General features: G+C 35.3%; 5 protein-coding genes, 2 long non-coding RNA genes, 4 other non-coding genes and 2 pseudogenes across 20 annotated transcripts; 3 read left to right on the plus strand and 10 right to left on the minus strand.

The window, feature by feature from the left end:
• Positions 1-63: 63 nt before the first annotated feature.
• On the minus strand, positions 64-1098 carry LOC147941893 (uncharacterized). Its single transcript, XR_015561400.1, has 2 exons — positions 611-1098; positions 64-520 (listed from the first exon to the last, which is right to left on the minus strand). It is a non-coding gene; the product is annotated as an uncharacterized LOC147941893 (long non-coding RNA).
• Positions 746-831, minus strand: LOC147941894 (small nucleolar RNA snoR116). Its single transcript, XR_015563023.1, has one exon. It is a non-coding gene; the product is annotated as a small nucleolar RNA snoR116 (small nucleolar RNA).
• LOC147941895 (small nucleolar RNA snoR117) lies at positions 926-997 on the minus strand. Its single transcript, XR_015563024.1, has one exon. It is a non-coding gene; the product is annotated as a small nucleolar RNA snoR117 (small nucleolar RNA).
• Positions 1099-2761: 1663 nt separating the features above from the next.
• On the minus strand, positions 2762-10912 carry LOC104703305 (uncharacterized). Of its 9 annotated transcripts, none has more exons than XM_087457476.1 (5): positions 10596-10900; positions 10098-10469; positions 4039-4113; positions 3059-3409; positions 2762-2924 (listed from the first exon to the last, which is right to left on the minus strand). In XM_087457476.1, exons 3-5 carry the CDS (start codon positions 4050-4052, stop codon positions 2918-2920), a joined length of 372 nt encoding a protein of 123 aa, XP_087313602.1. In that variant the 5' UTR covers positions 4053-4113; positions 10098-10469; positions 10596-10900; the 3' UTR covers positions 2762-2917. The 9 variants fall into 9 exon arrangements, with proteins under 9 accessions (XP_087313602.1, XP_087313601.1, XP_087313603.1 ...); XM_087457475.1 differs by having other exon boundaries at positions 3059-3427; XM_087457477.1 differs by having other exon boundaries at positions 3059-3462.
• LOC147941896 (uncharacterized) lies at positions 4680-7079 on the plus strand. Its single transcript, XM_087458678.1, has 4 exons — positions 4680-4923; positions 5002-5440; positions 5534-6441; positions 6649-7079. Exons 1-4 carry the CDS (start codon positions 4680-4682, stop codon positions 7077-7079), a joined length of 2022 nt encoding a protein of 673 aa, XP_087314804.1.
• On the plus strand, positions 7108-8890 carry LOC147941897 (uncharacterized). The gene is made up of 5 exons (XM_087458679.1): positions 7108-7135; positions 7360-7480; positions 7800-7881; positions 8021-8366; positions 8493-8890. The coding sequence occupies exons 1-5, from the start codon at positions 7108-7110 to the stop codon at positions 8888-8890; spliced, it is 975 nt and encodes a 324-aa protein (XP_087314805.1).
• A 451-nt stretch (positions 10913-11363) lies between the features above and the next one.
• LOC104703306 (metal tolerance protein 9) lies at positions 11364-14194 on the minus strand. The gene is made up of 6 exons (XM_010419315.3): positions 13550-14194; positions 12852-12964; positions 12509-12754; positions 12343-12423; positions 12036-12266; positions 11364-11939 (listed from the first exon to the last, which is right to left on the minus strand). The coding sequence occupies exons 1-6, from the start codon at positions 13740-13742 to the stop codon at positions 11595-11597; spliced, it is 1209 nt and encodes a 402-aa protein (XP_010417617.1). The 5' UTR covers positions 13743-14194; the 3' UTR covers positions 11364-11594.
• A 112-nt stretch (positions 14195-14306) lies between these two features.
• Positions 14307-14823, minus strand: LOC104703309 (uncharacterized; annotated as a pseudogene).
• A 286-nt stretch (positions 14824-15109) lies between these two features.
• On the plus strand, positions 15110-17886 carry LOC104703308 (uncharacterized). Its single transcript, XR_015561401.1, has 2 exons — positions 15110-15483; positions 15577-17886. It is a non-coding gene; the product is annotated as an uncharacterized LOC104703308 (long non-coding RNA).
• Positions 15536-19130, minus strand: LOC104703310 (glyceraldehyde-3-phosphate dehydrogenase GAPCP1, chloroplastic). The gene is made up of 14 exons (XM_087457479.1): positions 18782-19130; positions 18281-18354; positions 18121-18188; positions 17999-18037; positions 17768-17868; positions 17460-17572; positions 17267-17366; positions 17009-17155; positions 16852-16912; positions 16672-16769; positions 16440-16582; positions 16248-16331; positions 16074-16163; positions 15536-15979 (listed from the first exon to the last, which is right to left on the minus strand). The coding sequence occupies exons 1-14, from the start codon at positions 18881-18883 to the stop codon at positions 15928-15930; spliced, it is 1272 nt and encodes a 423-aa protein (XP_087313605.1). The 5' UTR covers positions 18884-19130; the 3' UTR covers positions 15536-15927.
• A 2413-nt stretch (positions 19131-21543) lies between these two features.
• Positions 21544-24591, minus strand: LOC104703312 (pentatricopeptide repeat-containing protein At1g79540 pseudogene; annotated as a pseudogene). Its single transcript, XR_015560685.1, has one exon. The product of XR_015560685.1 is annotated as a pentatricopeptide repeat-containing protein At1g79540 pseudogene (transcript).
• A 522-nt stretch (positions 24592-25113) lies between these two features.
• LOC147941898 (U5 spliceosomal RNA) lies at positions 25114-25231 on the minus strand. Its single transcript, XR_015563040.1, has one exon. It is a non-coding gene; the product is annotated as a U5 spliceosomal RNA (small nuclear RNA).
• A 243-nt stretch (positions 25232-25474) lies between these two features.
• Positions 25475-25591, minus strand: LOC147941899 (U5 spliceosomal RNA). Its single transcript, XR_015563042.1, has one exon. It is a non-coding gene; the product is annotated as a U5 spliceosomal RNA (small nuclear RNA).
• Positions 25592-25595: the final 4 nt, after the last annotated feature.

The raw sequence follows: 25595 nt of genomic DNA on the forward strand, positions 1-25595 counted from the left end.
CAATGAACATTTAAACAATCATCATACGCACATGTTCGTCAACATTTGGATAAACAAAGTCGGTGCTTAAATAAATCATCCAACACATTATATTGTTCAAGATCAATACTCCAAACATTAGTTCAAGAATTCAGTTCCTTCCAATACATTAATTCAAATACATTAGTTCAAAAAATCAAGACCATGGCCAGAAACAATATAGGAACATCGACCATATTGGCTTAAGTATAAATAATTGCCAATTAGGATGATCTTTGTACCAAGTACTTATTGGCAACGTACAGCGCTTTATCCACTATTGAATAAGTGAATCAGAGACTCTAATTTGTTGCCTTCGCAAAAACTCAAAAGGGACAATATTAAACTGAGTACATCATGTAAGGGCTTTTGAATGCACAAGGAGCTATCAAAACTAGACCAGTACCAGAATATCACCATATCTATTTCGGCAACGTACAGCGCTTTATTCACTATTGAATTGAGTAAATCAGAGACTCTAAATTGTTGCCTTCGTAATAAGCTAACCACAAAAAAATCAATCATAATCAGTTGTCTGAAACATATAAGGGCTTTTGAATGCACAAGGAACTATCAAAACTAGACCAAGTACCAGAATATCGCCATGTCAATTTCGGCAACGTACAGCACTGTATACACTATTGAATTAAGTGAATCAGAGACTCTAATTTGTTGCCTTTCGTATCCACAAAATTAAAAAAACAAAAAAACAAAAAAAAACAAACTTAGGCTCAGATTATAAAAAGAAGTATGCATCAACGAGCTGTGAATCTCTCAAAGTTTGATGGTAATCTTGTTTCATCATCAGCGCCTACTAAAACTCAAAACCAAAAGCATCCTAACATTGAATCAACTAGCTAATGAGATAAAACAGCAAACATCAATTACAGCACAAGAAACAGATCTAAAGCCTCAGAAAGTGGAGGTAATCATCAATGATAAACTCAGATGGTACGGACAATCTCAAACATCACAGGCTACAATCTCAATAAACTCCTAAGCCATCAAAATAAACAAGACAGAATCTAAAAAGATAATTCACTACAAAAATGGGGGAAGCGCTCTTGGTCGTTTGTGTATGAACATTCCGTGGAAAAGGCGGCTTATATAGCGATGATTCTAGGTTACACGAAACCCTAAAGACCGTCTTTTGCTGAGTCAAATCACCTAAACGGGCCTCTCATATTTTCAAAGCCGACTTATTTCTGCATAATATGGGCCTATAATTCATAACATGCATTTTTCATTGGGCCCAAATTATTTAAAGTACACATAACCTTAGGCCTTTAACTGTCTTGTTTTAATTTCCGCGATTTACTTATCTTCTTCCATTTTTACTGCTTGCTTTTTCACCTGATTAAAAGGACCAAATCTTATAAAAAGTGTCATACAATCTCTATTATAGTAAAAGAGAAGTACAACTTCCCTTTCAGACCAAAATGTCCATACGCCAACAACATAAAAACAAGTAGAACAAGGTTAAATATGACTTCAAAGTTAAATGAGAATGAGGTTGTTAAAAAAAAACAAAAAAACTTTGTTTTGGTGTGCTGGTTGTAATGAAAGTTATACTAAAGTTGAACCCATGTACAAATGACATGTTTTTATATCATAACGATTTCAATAAACCATGTATTAACTTATATTTGTCTAAATATGTATAGGTTGACTGTCTGTCTAATGGATTCAACTTCCCAGATTAAGTGTCTTCTTTTAGAGAAGGATGCTAAAATGATACTACAACCGTCTTCTCTTCAGCTTTTGGATAGTCATTTAGATGAGGTATTATATTTCATATTGTACCATGTTATGTAGTTTCAATAGTGTTAAAAAAAGAATATATATATTATACTTTCATCAAATATAGATTCAAGATCCAACAAATATGCCCAAAGAACTGAGATCTTTGGTAGGCAAGACCTTTCAGTTTGTTGTGAGTATTGGCAAGGATAACATCTGAGATGGAAGTGATGTTTACAAGGTTGCTCATGTCTGTGTTGGCCTTGATATTGATCAAGAGGACTCTATCGAACAATCTCAAGGTGTCAGACGATTTAACTACCATTTTAAGTTGTGATCAGGTATCATGAAGTTTGAAAACCATTTTCAGTTTATATAAGATATTAACCTATTTTATTAACTTTGTGTAAATAATTGTTGTAATCCATTCTTAACAGGGAACAATAGTGTTATCCAACAGTTATGAACAAAATGATGCTTCAGAAACACCTTCCACTACTCCATCTTCTAAAAGGAAAGATGATGTTTCCGGTGAGAGTTCCGATCAATCATCTTTCTCAAAGAAGCTGTGTGTTGGGTCGATCAAGGGGGCTCTTGAAGATGCACATGTTGCGGGTTGGGTCGATCAAGGGGGCTCTTGAAGATGCACATGTTGCGAGTGGCTAAGAAGTCACTTTTACAGAAGGACTTATGGATGCTTGATAACCTTTTCTTATTTTAAATCTCAGTTTTACTCTAAACTTTGGTATTATTTATTTTCATATTTTGAATTTCTTTTCCTTTTACTTATCTAAGGTTTTCATGATTTAAATCAATAAAAAAGCATCCTATTTACATGTTTAAATCTCCTAAAAAGCATTTTGTTATTTGAAAGACAAACTCTAGACCAAATAAAAATCTCCTATAACCAATATACTTACCATTTAGGTTTAAATCATATTTGTTACTGCTCTCTCATTAACAATGGTAATGGTGTAATTTGGGATTTAATATATTAAAGCTGTTTTCGTGAAAATTAAAGTTTTCATTCAAAATTAAGATTTTTTTGCAATCAATGTCTTAACTTAATCGAACTGTATAAAAATGTAATGTCGCTGAAAATAATGTGTTACCTTAAATATGAATGAAAACCCGGATAGTCCACACAACATCATCTCCTTCAAATTCTAGCAAAACAAATAATCAAAAATAAAATCATTTAAGATCCCCTTGAATGGCGGATGGGTAGACTTGGTCTTGAGGGTTTGCAACATTTGGGTTATAGTAGGATAGATTCGGATTCGGTTTGTAGTTGTTGTACCCTTTGTTGTAATCTCCTTGGTTGTTGATGTAGTTCACATCCTCTAGCTGAGCATTCTCCCCATCTTGTTGTAGAAACTGCTCTTCCTCTGAGATTGCATGGACATGCTGCTGCTGGTTGAGGAGCTTATCGAGCTTGTCATTGAGGGTTTTTATGTCCCTCTTGTACTTGGCATCTTCCTCTCCAGTAGATCGCACAGTGCGGTCGTACTCCTTATTGTATTGCCCATCAGATTGAGCCAAGTTCTCCACTAGATCCCAACCTTCATCGACATCTTTGTTGAGGAAGTTACCATTGCTTGCGGTGTCCAGCAACATCCGTATCTTAGGGACCACTCCTCGGTATAGTGTACTGAGTAATGAAGCATTGCTAAAACCATGATAAGGGCATCTGGTAGTGTAACCCTTGAAACGATTTAAATCTATGATAAGGGCATTAACAACCAAATCATTTAAATCTAAACAAATTCTTTTATGATTGAATAAATTTAAAAACAAATTTACTCACAGAATAGGTAACAAATCCAAATTAGAAACACATATATAGGAAATTAATATTTGATGTTCCTAAATATCTGCTAACCATTAACTTAAGATTACAAATTATTGGATCTACACGTTTTTGACGATTTACTCATTTATGTTTTTAGCTGAAGAGTTACACACAATTAATATATTCCCTATCTTTGTCACAATAAAATCAACACAACAAACACATCCACATTCTGTAAGAAAACTAAACTTAAAGTGGGGTTTCATATTCTTCTTTAGTCTACTTAGTAACAAAGTAGAAAGGTATGAAAAAGAGATCTGAGAAACCAAATTTTGGTGACGAAAATCAACAAACTCCTAAGAGAAATAGATTTTTGTCATCAAATACTCCTCAAAGTGTGCTAACCAACGCAAGTCAGCCTACTGGCAATTCTTCTATTCCACTAAATTCTGATTTCTCAAGAGTTTTCAGAGATGTTACAAACTTACCAATACCAAGCCATTCAAAAACTCAAACACCTACGAGTCAACATCTCTCTTCCTCTGACACATGTGCGCTTCAATCTGGTAAGAATTTAGTACATTAGTTAAAGATATTATAAAGTTAATTATACAGTCATGCATTTGTGTATGAATTGATTTTTCATATATATAGGTATTTTAACAGGTTCAGAGAATGTCTATCATGGATACAATTCAAATAGTATAATTAGGCCAATTAATTCTACTATATTTGCTGGTGATGTCTTCAAAAGAGCTAAAGAACGACTACATGCTTTTAGAAGAGACAGTGTGACAAACAAGTGCCCAACGAGTTCCCAAAATAAATCAAATTTTTAGTGTAAACCATTTACAATAACTTATATAATAACTCACATGTATTTTCTATCTAATCTTGAATTATTTGTTCTTTGTTTTTTTTGTAGCTGAAGATGATCATTCGTCCTGTCTTTCTGATCGTCCTTCTACTATCTTATCTGAGACATCTAATTGTAATGTCCCAATTCAACCAAGAAATTTCGAAGACGAATTTAATGACTCTATGTGGATGAACACCTCTGATGGTATAGTTTTAACTGAATTAATATTGAAACATTCATTCTAATTTGTGTTGTTACTGTAACTAAATGATGAAGATGAATCTACTTATGATGAATCTATTTTCTACTTATGATGAATCTATTTTTGCAGATGAATCTATTTATGATGAAGAGCAGTCATACTATTTTACTAGCAGCGATGAAGAGATGTCGAGTGCTTCTATCTCTAACCATGAGGAACCTTCGAATGCAGATGAAACATGTGAACCAATTTCTCTAATGGGACGGGATACAAACAAAGGAAAAAGTTCAAAAACAAAATCAAAGAAAATAGGTACTATGACTTATTATTGATTATGCTAATATTATATTTCTTTTAAATCCGACTTATTCTTAATTTAAAATTTTGCAGAGTATTTAGATCATGGTGATCCAGATTATACATGTCAGTATTGTGGTGCATTGTTGTGGTATGATGAGAGGCTTAACAAGAGAAGAAATACTAATAATCCTAAATTCTCCCTCTGTTGTCTTCAAGGAACTGTCAAACTCCCACTTTTCAAGAAATCTCCAGATTTTATTACCAAGCTGCTTACGGGTACAGATAGACGTAGCAGGCATTTTCAAAACAATAGTAGAGGTTATGAAATGGTGTTTGCAATGACGTCTCTAGGAGGAAGAGTAGATAAAACTGTACATCAAGGAAACAGACCAAACATGTTCCAACTACAAGGAGCTAATTACCATCTAATGGGTAGTATGAAGCCAAAAGAGAATGACTATGCTAAATTCTCACAGCTATACATTGTCGATACAGATAACGAAGTAACAAACAGAGAAACAGTTCTGAGGTTTGGTCACTTTTAAATTATTATCAGAGTTTCTTATAATCGTTTTCAACCTTACTTCAATCCTTTTAAATTTTCGTATATCTAATCTTGCAGTAAATCAAAGAACCAAAATACAACAAATGGGAAGAAAAATTTAAGGAAGGATATAATAGCACATTTTAGGGCAGCTAGAGATAGATTTGCAATGGATGCAGACAAAACTTTCCATATGAGGATAGTTAGTGATCGTGTCGGGTTGGATGGTAGGAATTACACGAACCCTACAATTCCAGAGATAGCTGCTCTAATACCCGGTGATTTGGTTAAGGAAATGCCTGAGCGTGATATTATTATTGAAGAAAAAAACACAAGGCTTCTACAGAGAATTAGTGAAATTCACCCTTCCTATTTGGCGTTACAATATCTGTTGATTCACATTTATGGGGAAGATGGTTTTAGAACAGATATTCAGAAGGGATACACAGACAAAACCAAAACAAACAAGATCAAGTGTATTAGTATGCGACAGTGGTTTGCATACCGGATTCAAGAGAGATCTTCTGAGTCTAATACACTTTTATTATCTAGGAGGTTGTTCCAACAATATTTAGTTGATGCATACTCGACAATAGAGTCCAATAAACTCAAATATATCAAGGTTAATCAATCAAAGCTAAGATGTCAAAACTACAGTGCCATAAAGGAAGCAGCTGATTCTGGAGTTAAAGATATGGGTGATCAAGGAAATCCTATTTCTATTCTCGCATCTTTCACTGGTGGTCCACGATATATGGTTCAAAGCTACTATGATGCTATGGCTATATGCAAACATTATGGCTTTCCTGACCTTTTCATCACATTTACATGTAATCCTAAGTGGCCAGAGATAACAAGGTATGTCAAAGCTCGAGGACTCACAGCGAATGATAGACCAGATATAATATGTCGAATATTCAAGATGAAGCTTGATTCCTTGATGTTTGATTTGACACAAAAAAAACTACTGGGGAAAACTGTGGCAGGTAATATATACTTTATGCATCGCTTAGTATAGAATAATGCTTATGTAAATTGTTTTAAATCTTAATTTATTTTTTGGTCAGCTATGTATACTGTCGAGTTTCAGAAACGAGGGTTACCTCATGCCCATATACTATTATTCATGGACAAGAAGAGTAAATTATCTACGGCTGATGATATCAACAAGATTATATGTGCATAGATTCCAGATAAAGATGAAAATCCTGAGCTGTATGAAATCATTAAAGATTCCATGATTCATGGACCTTGTGGAGCTGCCAATCGGAATTCACCATGTATGGTTGATGGTAGATGCTCAAAAATGTATCCAAGGGCACATGCGGATTTAACAAAAGTTGGAAAACATGGCTATCCAATATATAGGAGAAGGAAGGGAATGAATTTTATTGAAAAGGGAGGTATCAAATGTGATAACAGATATGTGGTGCTGTATAATGAGAAGTTATGTCTGAGATACCGCGCTCACATCAACGTTGAATGGTGCAACCAAACTGGCTCTATTAAATATATGTTCAAGTACATAAACAAGGGATTTGATCGTGTTGTTGTGGTTGTCGAGCCAGTCAACAAAAGTGCTGCATCGACTACAACTAATGTTGGAAATACAACTCAGAATTAATAAAACGTTCAGCAATCTTATTGATAAAATGAAATCAAATATTACTTTGATTGCAGGTATTTTAAAGATTTTTAGACGTTCAACAATCTTATTGATAAAACTACTTCATGATTTACAAATGTGTTTAATTAAATAATTTTGATAGGTATGTGTCGGCCTCTGAAGCTATTCGGCGAATCTTCAAGTTTCCCATACAGTTCAGAACAACTCCAGTGCAAAGGCTTGCGTTCCACGTAGAAGGGAAAAAAACCATGTTATTTCAAGAATAATGCTGACATAGATGAAGTATTGGAGAAGGCTGTCAATGAGGATTCACAATTGACAGCTTGGTTCTACTTGAATATTGTCAACCCTGATGCTAATCAGTATCTTTATGTCGAGATTCCAGCTCACTTTACTTGGTAGGGTAAGAAGAAACAATGGAATGATAGGAAGAGAGGGTTTTTACTTGGTAGGATTGACTATGTTCCTACACGAATGGAGCCTGAGTATTTCATGAGAGTCCTCTTAAATATAGTTCGTGGACCTAAATCGTTTAACGATTTAAAAACTTACAAGGGTGTAGTTTATAAAACGTATAAAGAAGCATGTTTTGCAAGGGGTATTCTAGATGATGATCAGATCTTTATAAACAGCATTGTGGATGCATCGCAGTGGTGTTTCGGTCCTCAGCTACGGAATCTATTTGCGAATATGATTTTGTCAGATTCTCTCTCACAGCCAGAACATGTTTGGGAAGAAACATGGAAACATCTTTCTGAAGACATTGAGACAAAGAAAAGAGAAGAATATATCAATTCAGGTTTGTATTAGACTATTCTGGTTTTTTTTTTTTTTTTTTCTTTGGTATAGAAAATCTGTATATTATTACAAAGACGCAACCTAAGATTATTATGTGCTAATTCTCCTCATTTCTTTGCTTGAATGCATCTTATTTATAGGAGCATTGCAAAGTATTAAAGCTAACCAAGAACATGTGTCTACTAAGCGAGAATTTGACCAAAGATGAGGGAAGAAATATTGAGGAGTTTTCAAACTGGATATTAGATGTGGGAGATGGAAAAATTGGAGAACCTAATGATGGAGAGGCTCTAATAGATATCCCTGATGAGTTTTTAATAACAAATGTTGATGATCCCATTGAAGCAATCAACAGAGAAATATATGGGGATGTTAAGTTATTGCAAACGAAGAAGGATCCTAAATTCTTTCAAGAGAGAGCTATTTTAGCACCGAGAAATGATGACGTCAATACTATCAATCAAATCATGCTGGATAAGTCACCTGGTACGATTATCATTCTTTTAATTTCATATACAGATTTAAAAAAATTTGGTGTGAAGGGTACTTCATTTTTTTAACTAAAATTTTATTGCAATTATGTACTAATACATTTTCTGTAAACTGCTGCAGGTGAAGAGATAAGCTATCTTAGTTGTGATAGTACAGATCCAACTGATTTAGACTCAGCTGATAATCCCATTTTTACTCCTGACTTCTTAAACAATATCAGAATATCAGGCTTACCAAATTATAATTTGCGTCTAAAGGTTGGAGCTCCAATTATGTTGTTGAGAAATCTAGATCCTAAGGGTGCATTATGTAATGGAACAAGGCTTCAAATTACGCAAATGGCTGATCATGTTTTGGAGGCCATGGTTATTACTGGAGACCGAAGTGGTGATTTAGTGTTGATTCCTCAGACATTTATCAAGCCATCTGATACCAAGCTACCTTTCAAAATGCGGCGTAGGCAATTTCCTATAGCTCTAGCTTTTGCTATGACAATCAATAAGAGTCAAGGACAATAATTGAAAGAAGTTGGTTTATTTTTGCCTCGACCTGTATTCTCACATGGGCAATTATATGTGGCACTATCTAGGGTGACGTCTAAGAAAGGATTGAAAGTTCTCATCGTCGACAAAGAAGGTCAGATTCAGAGGCAAACAATGAACGTCGTGTTCAAAGAGGTTTTTCAGAGTTTGTAGAAAGGTTGTCGATCATATTAACTCTATGGCTGTCCAATTTTATATTTTCTTTTAAACATTTATTTCTTTTGAATAAGATTTTAAGGAATTCCTTTTTGTTTTTGAAAAGTACTTTTTATGAACAAAAACTATCCAAAACGATACGCTATATACCAAAACTATTTTGATTTTCAAAAGAATTGACTATTATTGATTAAAATCTCAAAATTTTGACATATATATTGAAACGGATCAAATGACAGATATGTTTCCAAAAGCATTTCAACTAAAAAATCAATACACATTTCTACTTATGATTTTAAAAATAAATTGTTTCCTCTTATTGAGCCATATCAGTTACATGAGGATATTCATACCACGAGAATTCGGGGAAAATATAATTAAGATCAACTAAGAAATATTTACAACTACGAAAACCCTAATTAGTAACAACTTTAAATATTCTTTACCTTATACTTACTACTAAACATCACCCACACAAACCTTCTCAATTTCATTATGACTAACATTGGGGAAAAAAATGATATCAAAGATCCAATGCTTAATGCTTGGTTTTAACTCAACCTCAACTGTGAAGTTGCAAGATAACTCACTTTCGAAGAGATCCCTGTTTTTTTACTTGGAATCCTAAAGCAAAATGCTTTCAAAGGAGGAAAAGGACGATCAACAATTGAAGAACAACGTCTATTTCAAGTAAGTTTAATGGTAACTTAGGCATCAAACTTCTATTTCATTTTCTTAAAGGGCCATTAAGTGACGAAGATCTGAGGACATATGATGGAGTTGTCTATCCCTCATACAATGAAGCATGTGTGGCAAGAGGATTATTAGAAGAATGATTTCTGGCATTTTTTACATTGCTTTTTAAAATTCAGTTGGTTTGATTTTAACTACCTATTGGTACGTTTTCATTTCATGTTTAAGTTTAAAATAAATGAGCAAAGAATAAGTTTTCCAGTTATTATTAAACAACCAAATGCAGGAAATTTTTTTGAAACTATGATTAATATGGGAAAATCGAAATACTTACCCTTTTATTGTGATCCTCTAAATCTCCTTCTTTGAGATCAAAAACTTGACAGCCAATGAATGGAATCCATTCTCCTCACAAACCACTCGAAGCTGATACATAAAAGTGCATTATATTCAATTAGTTCCCAATTATCAAACACTAACTATATCAATTCAAATCTAAAAGGAAATATGTCATCTTATTATGTATCTTAAATTTACGTTACACTGTAGTATCTAATAAGTTATCACAATACAGTAATCGCCAATGTTGTAAGAAAAAAAAATGAATTAGGAACTCATCTTTCTATTTTTCGCTCAAGAAACATGAAATCTGTGGTAAGAAACTGATGTTGATGAAAATACATGTCACTTGATACCCTGAAGCGTTCTGGAAAACAAGTAAAGCAATCAGTTATGCCTCTTACAAATAAAACCAATTTTCCCAACCTCATTCTATACATATAGAAGATTAAAAATCTAAAAGTTAAGCAATTCCGAATGATAGAGAACTTACCAACCCAATCAAATTGATTACCACTTCAGTCTTATACTCATGGTTGAAAACCGAATCCGCCAATTATTGAATTTATCTACCCCAACACAGACATCTTCGATTTGATTCGACTTGGTAGGACTCCTCTCATTTCCCGATTTCGTAAAAACAGCGCGAAACAAGTTCTCGATTTTCGATGTAGTCAATTTGATTAGAAGGTACGATTGAAGAATGAAATATCGCTAATTATAATCTAGAAATAAGATCAATCGAATGGAAGAAGAAGCACTCGATTGCATTTGTTTCACTCAGGAAGAAGATAAGTCAAAAGGAAAACCTGAAAGACGTTTATTTTTTTATAAGAAAAAGGCCACCCAAGCCCAACTACTAAATTTTCCGAAAAAAACATCCAAGCCCAATATTTTATACATACACAATTAAACATATAACCCAACTATATTTAATTAGAAGTTATAAAACATTTCAAATTACATAAATTAAACTAATAAATTAAAAAATATATATTTACACTATGGTTATGTATATGATGTGTACAAGAATAAATACATATTAGTATTTCTCTACTGACTATATTATTAATCTGTGCATAATATTTTCCTCTGTTCGTGTTTCGACATACACCTTTTAAGTATTTTATTTTTTAATTGTATAAAAATTCTGTTTTATTATATATTTTCGTTTTTTGTTCATTTTTCATTGTATATAACCTTTAATACTTATCTCTATATTACTATTTTTCCAAAGACTAGAAAACTGTGGTAAAATGTCTTTTGGAACAAAATATGTATTAATTATAGAAATCTCATAGTGGTACAATGTAGATTGAAACACAAATAATATAATCAGATGATTATATAACACTACAATAGTATATTATTGTAGCGCCGGTCCGGTCCTAGTATTGTGGTAAAAAGAACAAAAATATTCCACAGAAACAAGGCTGCTTAATTTATTTCCTCTCTAGATCCATTAAATAAAAACCTACAGTATTGTGATTTTTTAAACCTTGCACTTGTGTTCTGGGCGATGAGTAAACTCAAAGTCAATATGGACAAAAGCTCTCTCAACCTTAGCGAGTTGTTCAAGCTTCTCCTGAAGAGTCTCTCCTATGTTGTGAGCTTCGTGTAGCCTCATGTCCTCTGGCAAAACAATGTCAACTTCCACAAAGTAGTGTGACCCAAACGTGTAAGCTCTCACTGTGTCTATGTGTTTTATCTTCTCGTGATGGTTCCATATCAAGAACGTTAGTTTCGCCAGGAAATCCGGTGGCGCTGAGCGTCCTATCAGTGAATGGACATTCTCTAAAACCGTTCTTGCCCATGTGCTGATTGTGTACAGAGCAATCTGATACAATAAAAAAAGAAATAAACGTTTTCTCAATCATACACTCTAAAATCTATTCTCTGTCACAAGAGACATTCTAAGATTGGATTTACTTACTACTATAGCGCCAGAGGGATCAATCCACCAGTAGAACTTTACAGCTAATACGGCTGTTGCTAAACCGACTGAATTGGTGATAACATCAAATAGGTGATCTTGTGCATAGGCCCTGACAATTTCGTTCTGGAAACTCCTGCAGTAAAGCATGAGTAGAAACTTGACGACTGTAGCCGAAGCCATTATTCCAATCATCCATTTTTCTTCCGTGCTACTCATATGAGAACCATTCTATACAATGAGAAAGATTAGATTAGATTACATCATATAACTGGCATCGAATGAGAAAAGCTCGTGTTAATTGTACCTTGGAAACGAGTAGCCTGGTTGACTCTAGTATCACTTGTAGTCCAAGAGTTGCCATCACAGATGCAAACACAATAATCCCCTGACAATTTTAAAGCAGTGTGATTTTTTTAGTTTCGTGAGTTTTAAGGGAAGGAATGAGAGAATTACAGAGACTATATATATACCACAGGTTGCATGCGCCGTTTTCCAATTGGATAGCGAAAATTGTTTGGTGTTCTCATGGCATTTGCAGTAAACCATAGAATAAATCCAGACAAGAGGTCTAAGAGGGAGTCCAAAGTGGAAGCAATCACAGCCATAGATCTACTCTCCACAGAGGCATAAACCTTAGCTACAAAAAGCACAAGGTTTGCTGCGTTTGAGATGTGAACAGCGAGCCTCTCACTCTTGGCAAGCTTCTTCAGTTCTTCCTGTTGAAAGCAACAACATGCCATGTATGAAAGAAAATGGACGAAATATATCGGTGAGAGATTCAAGAAGGAGACTAAAAGAAAGCAGGAGTCGAACCTCAGTTGGAGCTCCAGAAACAAAACCAGTTTCGTTAATTGTCTCCATCTCATTGAAACCCTCCAGGAGCTTCTCTTGGTTCTTGTAATACTCAGAGACTTTACGTTCCTTTTCTGATTTTCGACAACAGAGAAAAGTGAAAACCATGTTAAGAGTTTTGGTACCACCTGCTCTGCTTGTGTACTGATGATAAATTCAAAAACATGTTTAACAATCGATCCCTTGATGGTGTTTATCATAATAATCCCATCAAAATCTACAATGCGTAAAAACAACGAACGAATATGATTCTGTGTCCCTATCACACTAAAAAAATAAAGAAATGATTCTGATTTGCCAATGTTTCTTGCACATATCTTAAAGAAGCTTCCCAGATTCACTTAGAATCTAACATATGCTACAAGTTGGAAAAACAGAGAATTTTGCAAAATAGAAAGCTTAGTGCCTTTTGAATCAATACTGTTCCTCTTAACCAACAAAAAAAAAAAAAAAAAAAAAAAAACCACTCTAGCATTTTCATAAGGTTAACGAGATATTGGGAAAAAAAGATCGCCTAGGGTTATAAAGGAACAAGAGTCCTCGCAGGATTAAAGTGAGAATCCCTTGGCGTGAATCATGCTAACACGTAACACAACATCGATTAATTATACACATACACACGAAACGAAAAGACAAAGGAGGAAGAGGAAGAAACTTACTCGGAGTCCGAAGATAACGAGACAAGCGAGTACGGCCGTTGTGGCGGCCAGAGGACAACGGAGAAGAAGAAGGGAGGCGAAATGTGTCGAGGCTGAGACGCCATGAAGACGGCGGCGAATCGTCGTCGTTGTTTGGCAAAAGGTCGACATTGTAGTCTTCTCCACTGAGGCCAAGATGCTCCGTCGCAGCCATCGCCGATCTCTCTCTTCTCTCTTTTTCTGTGTGCTGAATATTTTTTTGGGGGAAGTTACGAGAGAGAATCAAAAGTTGTTGCTTAATTTTTGGACCCTTTTTTGGAAATTTAGGTGTTGTAGTTGCCACCTATATATATATATATATGTATATGTAGAAAATGTCAAAATTCCTTCTTCCTTAATTAATAAACTTATATTATTATTATTTTCGTATAAATTGAATAGACAAAGCACAAACTATAAACACAAAAACCATTTTACAATATTATGAAGATTTTTTTTATAAAAAAAAATCTAATTAGTATCTTTATCAAGATATTTAGTTTGTATGTAGTAGACGCAACAAACAATAATATCTTTTGTTTTTTTACCAAAAAAAAAAAACAAAAAAATTTTGTTTGACGTAGTTACGAAATTAATACTCGTCCTTGCGTGGACGTCTCTAACGAACTCTTTTTTTTTGTTCGCATCTTCAAATTTATAAACATCATAAATTCGTAATTCACAAACCATAATATAAACTCTCACTTAAATGAGAGTCCTTATCGTCAACTATAGATATCTAGAGTTGTGGTTGAGGACTTTGTCTGCAGAGAATTGGGAGAGGAGGTACCTCCCGTTCGGTTATAAAATGTAAAACCTTTGCTTGGTACTCAACAAGAGGCCCATCACGATACTCCCGAGCCATGAACGTGATGTACAGTTTCCATCTAGCTTGTCCACTTACATTAACTCTCACAACATTCACCAATTCCAAAGTCTTGTTCTTGGTCTCGTTGAACTTGTTAAATCCCTCTCACCGTTCTTCCTCTCTATATAGAGGTTGTAGATTCCGACCGAAGGATCAGGAAGAAAACCTTTACTCTCGAAAGCCTTAAGCCTGTTGTTGTAGTATATGTCATAAAGTTGCTGGTTGGATACGATTTACGAATCCTTGGATTGTTTTTGAATTCGCGACCATCAAAGCTATCGACATCCCACTCTGGTTCTTTTTCTGACACGTAACTATACTGAGCCCACTCATCGTCGGTGCCGAAATCATAATCGCTATCGCTGCTGCTATTATCCAAATTTGTATTTATCCATTATTTTTTGTAAGATAAAAATTCTAGATTGTTCTAGCCGATGAAATGCCGCCATTCGGTGTTCTTTGATGTAAACCTCCAAAGCCATGAGAGGGTCAGACAGGGGTATCTGTCTACAAACAAAAAGCTGTGGAGACATTTAGAATTTAACAAACATTTCGGGCGTATCGGTAATAAAATGGAATTTCAGGGGCACCTGTCGTAAAACAGTTCAGGGGACAACTGTAATAAACAAAAGTTTAGGAAAATTTGTAAATAAACAATAGTCCGAGGAACATATGGAATTGACAATAGTTTGTGGGAAGTGTTGTAATTTCAATGAAATACCGGGCCAATCGAAGAGATAACCTTGGCCAAGATTTTGTTGCTTCTCCTTATCCGCATGGTGGCCAGTGATTAACTCTGTCCTTCCTTACGCAGTAGCCTCACTTGGGACAGAAGCGAACACAATGCTTAGAGTCTGCTTCCGATTTAAAAACTCTCAAGTAGTCTTCTTTCTCCAGTGGTGATGATGGCGAAGTTTTCTAAAGAGATCAGAGACAAACAGATGAAATAGATGATGAGGTTGTCCATCCATCTCAATGTATATATATCTTCACGCTTAATTTCCAGAAATCGTCAAAACCAGACGAGTTTTGCCGAATGAAAAAACGAGTAAGCTTTCTTCTCAAACATAGCAGTAAGGCGTTTAGCTACATGGCTAATCTAATTCAACTTCTGTTTTCATTTCGAAAAACAATGTTTCAGTGGCAATCATACATTACGCACGGTGAAAGACTCGTAGCTAACGAGGCACTATCAAGAAGCTCCCAGTCAATTGTTGCTTATACTGGTAAGCTATTTTTGGTAAAGTACAACAAGTTTAGCCCCTTATTGATAGATGTAAGTCGCACAGTTTTTAGTCTTTTGGACCCAATATAGTTTCCAGAGTTGTTGATAGTTGAACAGAACAAAAATAGAAGAAAGGCTCGTGATTCAAACCAAATTTCTCAAACCACCTAGCATCTAACTTAACCGAACAAATCCAAACCGGCTTTGTAGAGCAGGTTATGCAAGAAGCCGAAAGTCTCAAGCTTCTGCAAGAACCGGTACATGTATTTAGTGGCTGGCAACCAATGCCATGTGCTCTATAAGGTCAAGAACTCGGTTGCTGTAAGTAAAATGGGAGAAGATTTGTAAGTGTTTGAGAACTGTTAGCTATATATTTGATGGAGTTAATATGAGATGCGAAACAACAAGTGTACCTGTAACCCCATTCGTTATCGTACCAAGAGACAAGTTTCACAAAGGACTTGCTCAATCCAATCCCGGCATTGGCGTCAAAGATACTGGACCTGTTATAACAAAATTGAAATCGCCACAATGGTCAACCACCAAAGAAGACTCAAATGGATTTGAAGAAATGAAGAGAGACCAACCTTGAATCACCAACGAAATCGTTGGAGACGACATCTTCATCTGTGTACCCGAGAATGCCTTTAAGAGGCCCTTCTGAGGCATACCTATTAGAGGGTTACATTAAACCATGAGAAGTTACAACGAGCTCTACATTAATAAGTAATTTTGGGATGAAGAAATCTGCTTGGTCAAGAAAGTTTTGGGAAGCATACTTAATGGCTGCTTTAACATCTTCGTAAGAGGCACCCTTCTCAAGTCGACAAGTTAAATCCACAACAGAAACATTCGCTGTTGGTACACGGAAGGCCATTCCCGTAAGTTTCCCATTCAGCTCTGGAAGAACTTTACCAACAGCCTATTTAATCAAAAAACAACTGCTCAGATATGATTCCAGATTTAAGATAATTACATGCTTGTAGACAACCATGCGATTTTTTTGTGTACCTTCGCAGCGCCAGTTGAGCTAGGAATGATGTTTTGACTAGCGCCCCGGCCTCCTCTCCAGTCCTTCATTGATGGCCCATCAACAGTTTTCTGAGTAGCTGAAAGAACAAATAACCAAAACACACAGGTTAGTGTTATCAATATTCAGTTATGTACAGCAGGAGAGCAATATTTATAGACCTGTAGTTGCGTGGACAGTTGTCATCAAGCCTTCAACAATACCAAATTCCTCATGCACCACCTGTCGAATACAGTTTAGTTGACCTTAATGAATCTCTTAGCAACGAATGATATATGCGCAAAAAAAACAAGCACATAGGAGGGTAAGATTACCAACCTTTGCAAGAGGGGCAAGACAATTGGTGGTACAACTTGCATTGGAGACTATATCCATGTTTGGTTGGTATGTCTTCTCATTCACTCCAACAACAAACATAGGTGCGTCAGCTGAAGGGGCAGAAATTATAACTTTCTTGGCACCGCCCTGCAAACAATGAAATATCAAGCAAACATATATCATCATAAAACAAGTTTATTTGATTTATATGTATCACAAGTTCAGAGGTCGACAATATATGGAAGTATAAAAATGCACCTTCAAATGGGATGCAGCCTTGGACAGGGTGGTGAATACACCAGAAGACTCAACAACATAATCAGCTCCAAGATCAGCCCATGGGATCTCAGCTGGATCTCTGAGGAAGAATAAACAATAGAATATTAGGTTCTAAAGTAAAAACGCATGTTCTCTGACCGACAGAAAAGAATATGCTACTTTGAGGCGATACCTCTTGCTCACAACATTGACCTTCTTCCCATTGATCTCCAAAGTAGAATCATCAATGACATTGATGCTTCCCTTAAAATTTCCATGAGTAGAATCATACTTCAACATGTAAGCCTGTGGAATAGGGGGATAGAAGATCCACATTAAGTTTTATAAATTAGATATTTGTCCTCTGGAAAAGAAGGCTAACATATAATGTATCTTTCAAGGTTTTCTCAAAGTATACTAGGTTCAAGCAAGCAAGAACAGAGCATAATGATGGTTTCAAGAAATACTCCGCCAAAATAATCAGTAAGAGGAAATCCTTACCATGTATTTGGCATCAATGAATGGGTCATTCACTGCCACAACCTCAATATCATCCCTGGATGTTGCAATGCGGAGTACCAACCTTCCAATCCGACCAAAACCTGCAGCAAAAAAGAAAAGAGCTTATATAAGAAACGAAAAAGTTGGGGACTCAAAGAATATTCTTGAAGGGAGTAAATGATGATATAGGGCCTTTTCAAAAAAAATGCATTGATTGATAGAAACACATACCGTTGATCCCAACCTTTGTCTTTCCACTGCTACTTGACCCTACTCAAGCCAATCAAATCAAATTCACCAAGAAGCATACAACACCATATACATCCACTGAATTAATGTATTTTCTTACTAACGTTTAACTGCAGGTGGCACTTCTGTAGCCGTGGCTTTGATGGGTTGAACACTTCTAGCATTGCATTTTCTGTGAGTTTGGACATAGGAAAGAAAAAAAGAGTATTAGAACCGAAAAGTGTGTCATACATTTCATATGCAATACAGAATTCGTTACAGAACTGTAGAGATGAAGATATCCCAGATGAAAATCTTGATGATTTCAGGTTGCGACTAAACCCAAGATTTGACGACACCTGAGAATTTGAGACAAAAGATAATAATAATAATAATAAACACAGATTGTTTTCTTGCAAAATACCTGAGATAGAAAATATAAACATACAAACAACTCCAAAATCAAAGCATATAAATCAGCATCAAGCAAATTGTTAAACAAAACTAATTGAGCTCATAATCGGATAAACTAACACAACAAACGTACGCCATTAGACATTTTGAAAAGACCAACGAATAAGATTTCAAACCTCGAGCCACTTCACGAGTTACACGAGACAGAAACAAGATTAACGTCACCAGCTTAGACTATTTCGAAGAAGTAACCAACGGCGCGTAAAAATTAAAGCAGATCAAAAGCACGACCTAAGCTAAAAAAGCAAAATCAAATCGAGAACGAGAAACGAAGCTAACGTCGACAAACAGGGGAAACGTTGAATCTCTGACCTTAGAATGATTAGACGTCGGGGAGGAGAAAAAGTCAGCGCGAGGAGAAGCAACCGTGGTGGAGGCGGCGGCGGCAGATCTGAGGAGAGAAGAGAAGGCCATTGATTCGGTACTGGAGAAGAAAAAACAAAGGAAAGAGATCTCACGCTCTCGCTCACACGGTCAAAAACCCTAACCCCTTTTGGTTTGGCTTCTGAGAGTAGATGTAGAGCCAACCAAATTTAAACAAACGTGGAGAATCCAAAATGTTCGCAGAGATTCGCTTTTTTTCCTATTTTAAAAATCCAAAATTGCTTTGGAATTGCACTCCTTTTCTTTTTTTTTGTCTACTCAACGGAGTTTTTTAGGCAATTGTATACAGTAAAACCTCTATAAATTAATAATGTTAGGACTAAGACATTTTATTAATTTATAGTGATATTAATTTATCTATAAATTAATAATTATTATTTTATAGTGTAAATTAATAATTATTAATTTATAAATATATTTTTAATTGTTTATTTTTTAAAAAATTATGAATTAGAACAACTATAGCAAAATAAGATTAAACTTTCGGATGTTATAAATTTTATGATTTAGGAATTGAACTTGTAATATTTAGAAAACACTATTTACAATAAATTACAAATATTATAGACAAATTGACTTATACACATGAGACACATAAATTCAAATCTATGAATAATAATATCAATTCTCCTATTTTAATAATCTGTCAAATTATCAAATTTGTAAATGATGCATATCTAAAAATTAAAAATTTAAATTTTAATTATTTGTATGACATGTTATAAAATATTTTAGAGATATTATTATAGGTTGAAAATACAACATTACAATTGTTCTATAGAATTGAGCTTTAGGAGAAACATACACTATTATATCAGTATATATATATATATATAAATTTACATAATTATTAATTTATGATATTATTGGGACCATATTTTATAAGGAGATTTCGAAAAAATTATTATCTTATTATCTTATCGAATACTGTTAATTTTTACACTGGCCTGACTTGGGACCAGCAAAATTTATTAATTTATAGTGTTTATTAATTTATAGAGTATTAATTTATAGAGGTTTTACTGTATTAATATATATGTTGCAGCAGAGTCAGAGAGAGAGAGAAAGACGACACACTCTGTTTGTTGCTGCTACTTGCTAAATAAAATTGATGGGTTTCGATCTGCTGCGGCACAACTCATCTAATATGAAGTTAATGCATTTTTCAACTGGCATTAAGATAAAATTAATGGCTGATTTTTGTATAACTAATTTATATATACATTTTTGAGGCATTTAGCAAATAAATCCTAGAGTTGGAACCTATTTACAAGCATGCCATTAACATTTAATATTTAGTTAATTTCTTTTTGATAAAAACTAATTGTTATACATAAATTTGGTTTAATTGTTAGAAGAGCATATGCCATATATATTTCGGTTTATTGTTATACATAAATTGGAAATGTTTTTATAGAAACTAATTAGTTTTACCAAAATTATTAAATAAAATTTCCTAAAAACTTCCTTTTTTTATTGTCCTCTTTTTTTTTTTTTTTAAATGTCCTCTTTTTTTTTAATAAAAAATAGTTACAATTACGATAATGCACCATCAATATCAGATTGGATTCAAAGTTTGAGTCAAACAAAAATTAGATTGGTTAATTGGAAGTCATATGCCATAAAAGAATTATATAAAACTGAGTTCTATGAAATCCATCGGTATAATGTTCTTTTCAAGAAAACAAATTAACACTTATATCATTTTTACAGTAATATTATTTTATCATAATTCTATATAATATTTTCTATCTTTCACTTGGTTTACTTTTTTCATATTTTAACACCATTTTTTAAAAATTAAATATTATTATTTCTATGTTTAATCTTAATAAAAATTAAAATATTATGAAAGTTTAGACTTATAAAAGTTAAAAATCTCACAAATAGGGTTATATTTCAAAACGGGCTATAGTAACATTAGTATAAAATTAAAATATTAGTAATCAAATGCTAGAACATGGGTTAAATTTTCATTTATTATTTTGTTAACAACATCAATATTAGAATATTAGTCTTATCCAATTAAATTACGATTATGTAAACAATTATTTCTGGATATACCGGGAAAACTCAAACACAAAAATTATAAATAAACTAATGTATAAATAATAAGAGATATGCATTTAAAATATGTAAAACATTAGTCATATATATAGTTAATTTACCAATCAAATTACATTTTTTTTTACTAATAAAAATATAGCTCTGCCGAGTAAATTCTAGTGGAGATAATGATTGATACAACGAGATTTTTGCTTCAAATTCTGTAACAGAAAACAAAAAATAAACACACTAGTAATAAATTTAGAAAATGGTGGAAAAGAAGATGACATGGCATATATGAAAAGGAAGGGTTGAGATTTGGACGTGGAATACAAAAGACACGTTCAGGCCCCTGATTGGTCGGCCGCACTGTGATCTTTTGTCGTTTTGGCACTCTGTGATACTGACTCTTGGGAAAAGCCCTTGGCGATGCCACGTCAGATGGATCTGGGCCAGGGTTTTATAAAGCCCTTTCCAGCTCGAATTCAGCAGCTGCCCTTTTTGTCCCCACAATGAAGAATCAAATAATACAGGCATTTCACTTTTCCGATATGAAGAAGCCAATTAAGGGCTCAGGGATGCAGGAAGGCTGCTGTAATACAAATAAGCTGTGCATACAGGAGATTCAGACATTTTGGAACATGTTTGTGAAGGAGACCATTCAGACATGTTTAGTCTTTTATTTCAAAGAGATTTAACATCATCATACAAAACAAATCAGTGTACAAATAAGAACTGAAAAATATAAGGAAATCTTCAGAACGACTCTATAAATAAAGCATACAACGCATTTACGTATAACCTCATATTTTTTTTTTCCTTTTGACCTGCTTGCTTACACTCGGTCTTGTTATTTTTCCTCGAGAGCTTCTGGTTTCAGAGATTCTTCTACTCTAATGTATTTTTAAGGTAAAAGAGATTGCTTCATAACTCAAATCTCTCTTCTACAAAACCCCCGCGCCACTGAATCCGGATGCAGATAAAAACCTTTACATATCATTTCATTACCTAAGGATATATCAGGACCTGCTTTCTAGGTCTATGAAGTTTCAAAAGCTTGAATCGAAGCATCGAGTCAACATCGTACCCTGTACGCTCCATCCTGTTTATAAGTTGAGAAACAGTTTCCATTTTTTCTCTTGACTGCAGGAGGGAGCTTAGGAGGTAGTTGCAAACGCTAGGCATTAGCTTGAAGTTGTTATCTAGAGTGTATAAGAACACATCTATTGCTGCATCAAGGTGTTCTCTTTTGCAGAGTCCATGAATCAATTTGACACAAGTCGGAGGTGTGACGAGCATCTTCTTCTCCCTTAAAACTGAAAATACCATCATGGCCTCCTGAAATCTCCCTGTTTGGCATAACCCGATCAGCCATATTGAGTAAGGTCCTAAAGTTAACTCGTCTTTTCTGGTATCCAATTCAATAAGTCGTCTTAAAGCTCTCTCAGTTTCCCCTTCCTTAAAACACTGTTCAATCTCATTAGCTGTTTCATCATCCAGACAAGATATTTTCTTTAGGTATTTCATCCATAGACTAAAAGCCACCAAGACCTTTCTTTTCCGACATGACCACTTCATGAGCGATCTGTAAACCGCTGGACTGTGTCTAAAATCATCTTTCGCGTAAAAGAGTTTAAAAGCTTCTTCTTCTCTGCCGACTCTATAAAGTCCGTTGATGAGAGTGTTGTAAGTGACGCTGTCAGGGGATAAGCCCTTCACTTGAAGCACATTGAGAAGCTTGAGAGCACCGTCAATGTCTCCCGCTCTGCAGAACCCGTTTATAAGAACATTGTAAGTATAAATGTCTGGAGAATTCCCGGTATCAGCAAAATGTGCAAGATCCCTGTATGCCTTGAGAATCGAACCGGATTCAACCATGTTGTCAAAGCTCCGGTTTCCACTGTGCGAAAGCCTTAGAAACAAGGAAGCAGGCCTCCCCACCTCCATTTTATGCAGCAATAACCTGGCTTCCTTGAGCTCACCGGACTTGCACAGTCCATCGATTAAAGCATTAAACGTAGCAACCGAAGGAGAACAACCACTCTTCTCAATCTCCACAAAAATTTCTTCAGCTTTCCTAACCAGCCCATTCCTGCACATGCTACAAATGAGAATTGTGTGCGTGCACCCATCAGGGAAGGATTCCGTTTCTGACATCTCGAGTTGGAGGGACCGAGCCTCTTCCAAAAGTCCCCTCTCACACAGAGCCTTTATAACAGCGTTGTAGCAGTAGGTATCCGGGCTAATGCCCTTACTTGCCATGCTGCTTAACAGCTTCAACGCATCCCCAATCTTACCTGCTTTAGATAACCCTTGAATCAATATCGTATACAAAATGACGTCAGGCTTGATATTCTTCTTCATCATATTTGCATACAACTCAAATGCTTGACTGTATCTACTAGCTTTGAACAATCCATCAATTAAACTGCTATAACCTCGAAGACCAAGCACAAAACCATCTTCCTCAAAAAGCTGCAACAGCTCAAATGCTTCAACCATCCGACCTAATTTACAAAACCCATCAAGCAAAGCATTATGTGCGACGAAATCAGGAGAGTTACCGCTCGCTTTCATCTCGTAAAATAGCTTTCTAGCATCTTCAGCACTTCCCCTCTGACACAAACCTGAAATGAGAATCGTATAGATAACTCTGTTAGGCGAAATCCCTCTACCAGTCATATCGTCGAACATCTTCTGTGCATCAGTGGTTCTCCCTTTCTTATACAACCCATCCATCAAAATACCAAACGTGTATAGATTAGGGGAACAATTGCACTTGAGCATCTCATTGTACACAGGAAAAGCCAACATAAAAAAGACTTCTTCTCGCATCATGACTCGCAATATCACGTTGTACGTGAACACATCGGGTCTACAATCAAACTCCTTCATCCTTCCAAACGTTTCCACAGCCTTCTCCGCCATACCCATCTTAGCATAAGCTGAGATCAAAACGCAGAAACAATAAGAAACGACAGAGACACCACCAGATTTGAGCTCCTCCAAGGTCTGCCAATAAAGATCGCACCCATTATCTTGAGAGAGCATATCAATGACCAAACCAAAAGACTCTCGGCTCCTGAGACGCTCTCTTCTCGATGCCCATATAAAGAAACGGAATCCTAATCGTGGATTGACCTCATCTTTGATTACAAATGTGATGATTCTATTGGAGAGAAACGGAACAAGCGGCTCCAAAGCTGGCTCTATGGGTTTCTTCTTGGCTAGGATACTGATGACCTCGCCGGAGATATTGAATTCCGAGTTACCGGAAGAGTAGGAACGTTGCATCCATGACGGCTTTGAATAGAACTGAATGACTGATCGAATGAACATCTGTGGTTTCATAGCAAATGCGAATCGAGTGGGAAACCAAATCTCATTGTTCGGGAGTTCATAGATGCAAAACTTAGGGTTTTACAAGGGGATTGGACCCCATGACTAAACAACAGATGAAGAACACCAATTGAGATAAGAAATGGGATGCAATACTGCGCCCCAACCTTCACTTGGATTGGTCGGAGAGCTTTGACGCGAGACTAATCTCACAGAACTTCCTGAGATTGATTTCAAATGCTTCTCCGATTAAAGATGGATGGAAGAGAATCTCTGAAGATGGGAAGAAGACGGCTTATGGAACTTTCTTTTCATCGTCAAGGGTTTTCTGCCATCGGAGCAAACTCTCTGGATCGACTTCACCCGGTTTATCCATAAACCGATAAACCGGTATCGAGAATTAGTGAAACGTCCCGGTTTGTGGTACAGAATAAAAATTGGCGCTTCATACGTAATTTAATTAGAAAACTCAAAAATGCTGAATACAAAACAAACAAATTCATACACATCTTCGAACTAATAATGCCAGCGTAATTCTCGTATCTCTTGAAAATCATACAAAACGAGATAACTTTCAAGAGTTTAACAACCGACCAGTTAACCGGTACAATTCTGCAGCACTAACTGATCTGAAAACCTTCGGTTAAGTAATCTATTCTACAATGGATTCTTTATTTTCTGTGGTAAGTGGTAACAAATCGAAGTAAATTTGTCAAACCCAGCAATCGGATCACTTAATCACTCCTGAAGACTCTACATAACCGGCACAATATTTCGTTAATCCTTTGTTTTTTCAATTGTATCGTACGCCATGTAAGTTTGGTGAAGTAAAATGATTTATCAGTTATACAATTGAACTGAGGAATTAATGAAGCAAACTTCAGGTGAAGTTACTCCTCCAAAAAATAGGTGTATGTCGTTTGGCGTGGAGAGCACACGGTATTCTTTAGTAAAAGGCGAAAGAATAGTTCGCTTTGTGCTCACCACACGGCTCCATGAGTTTTAAACTGTGTGCACCAGTGCCTTTTATATATGTAAATCCTTCCCCGTCTAGTTTCTGTTCCATCCGATGTGGGACTATTTGTCTTATGTCGTTATTGGGCCACCCACTAGGCCTTTCCCGTGTCTAAAGTGCATGAACTTAATATTCATCGAAACTGTTTAGACATAAATTTGTGCTTTCGAATTTGTTATCTGAAGCCTTAACGAAAATTATCGAACTATTGATAATGGAGCAAACTTCGGAAGAAGTTACTCCTCCAAAAATAGGTGTATGCCATTGATCGTAGAGAACACACGTTATTCTTTAGTAAAAGGCGAAAGAATAGTTCGCTCTGTGGTCACTACATGGCTCCAT

This window comes from Camelina sativa, chromosome 7 (genome assembly GCF_030686135.1).
Source record: "Camelina sativa cultivar CO46 ecotype springtype chromosome 7, ASM3068613v1".
NCBI lineage: Eukaryota > Viridiplantae > Streptophyta > Magnoliopsida > Brassicales > Brassicaceae > Camelina > Camelina sativa.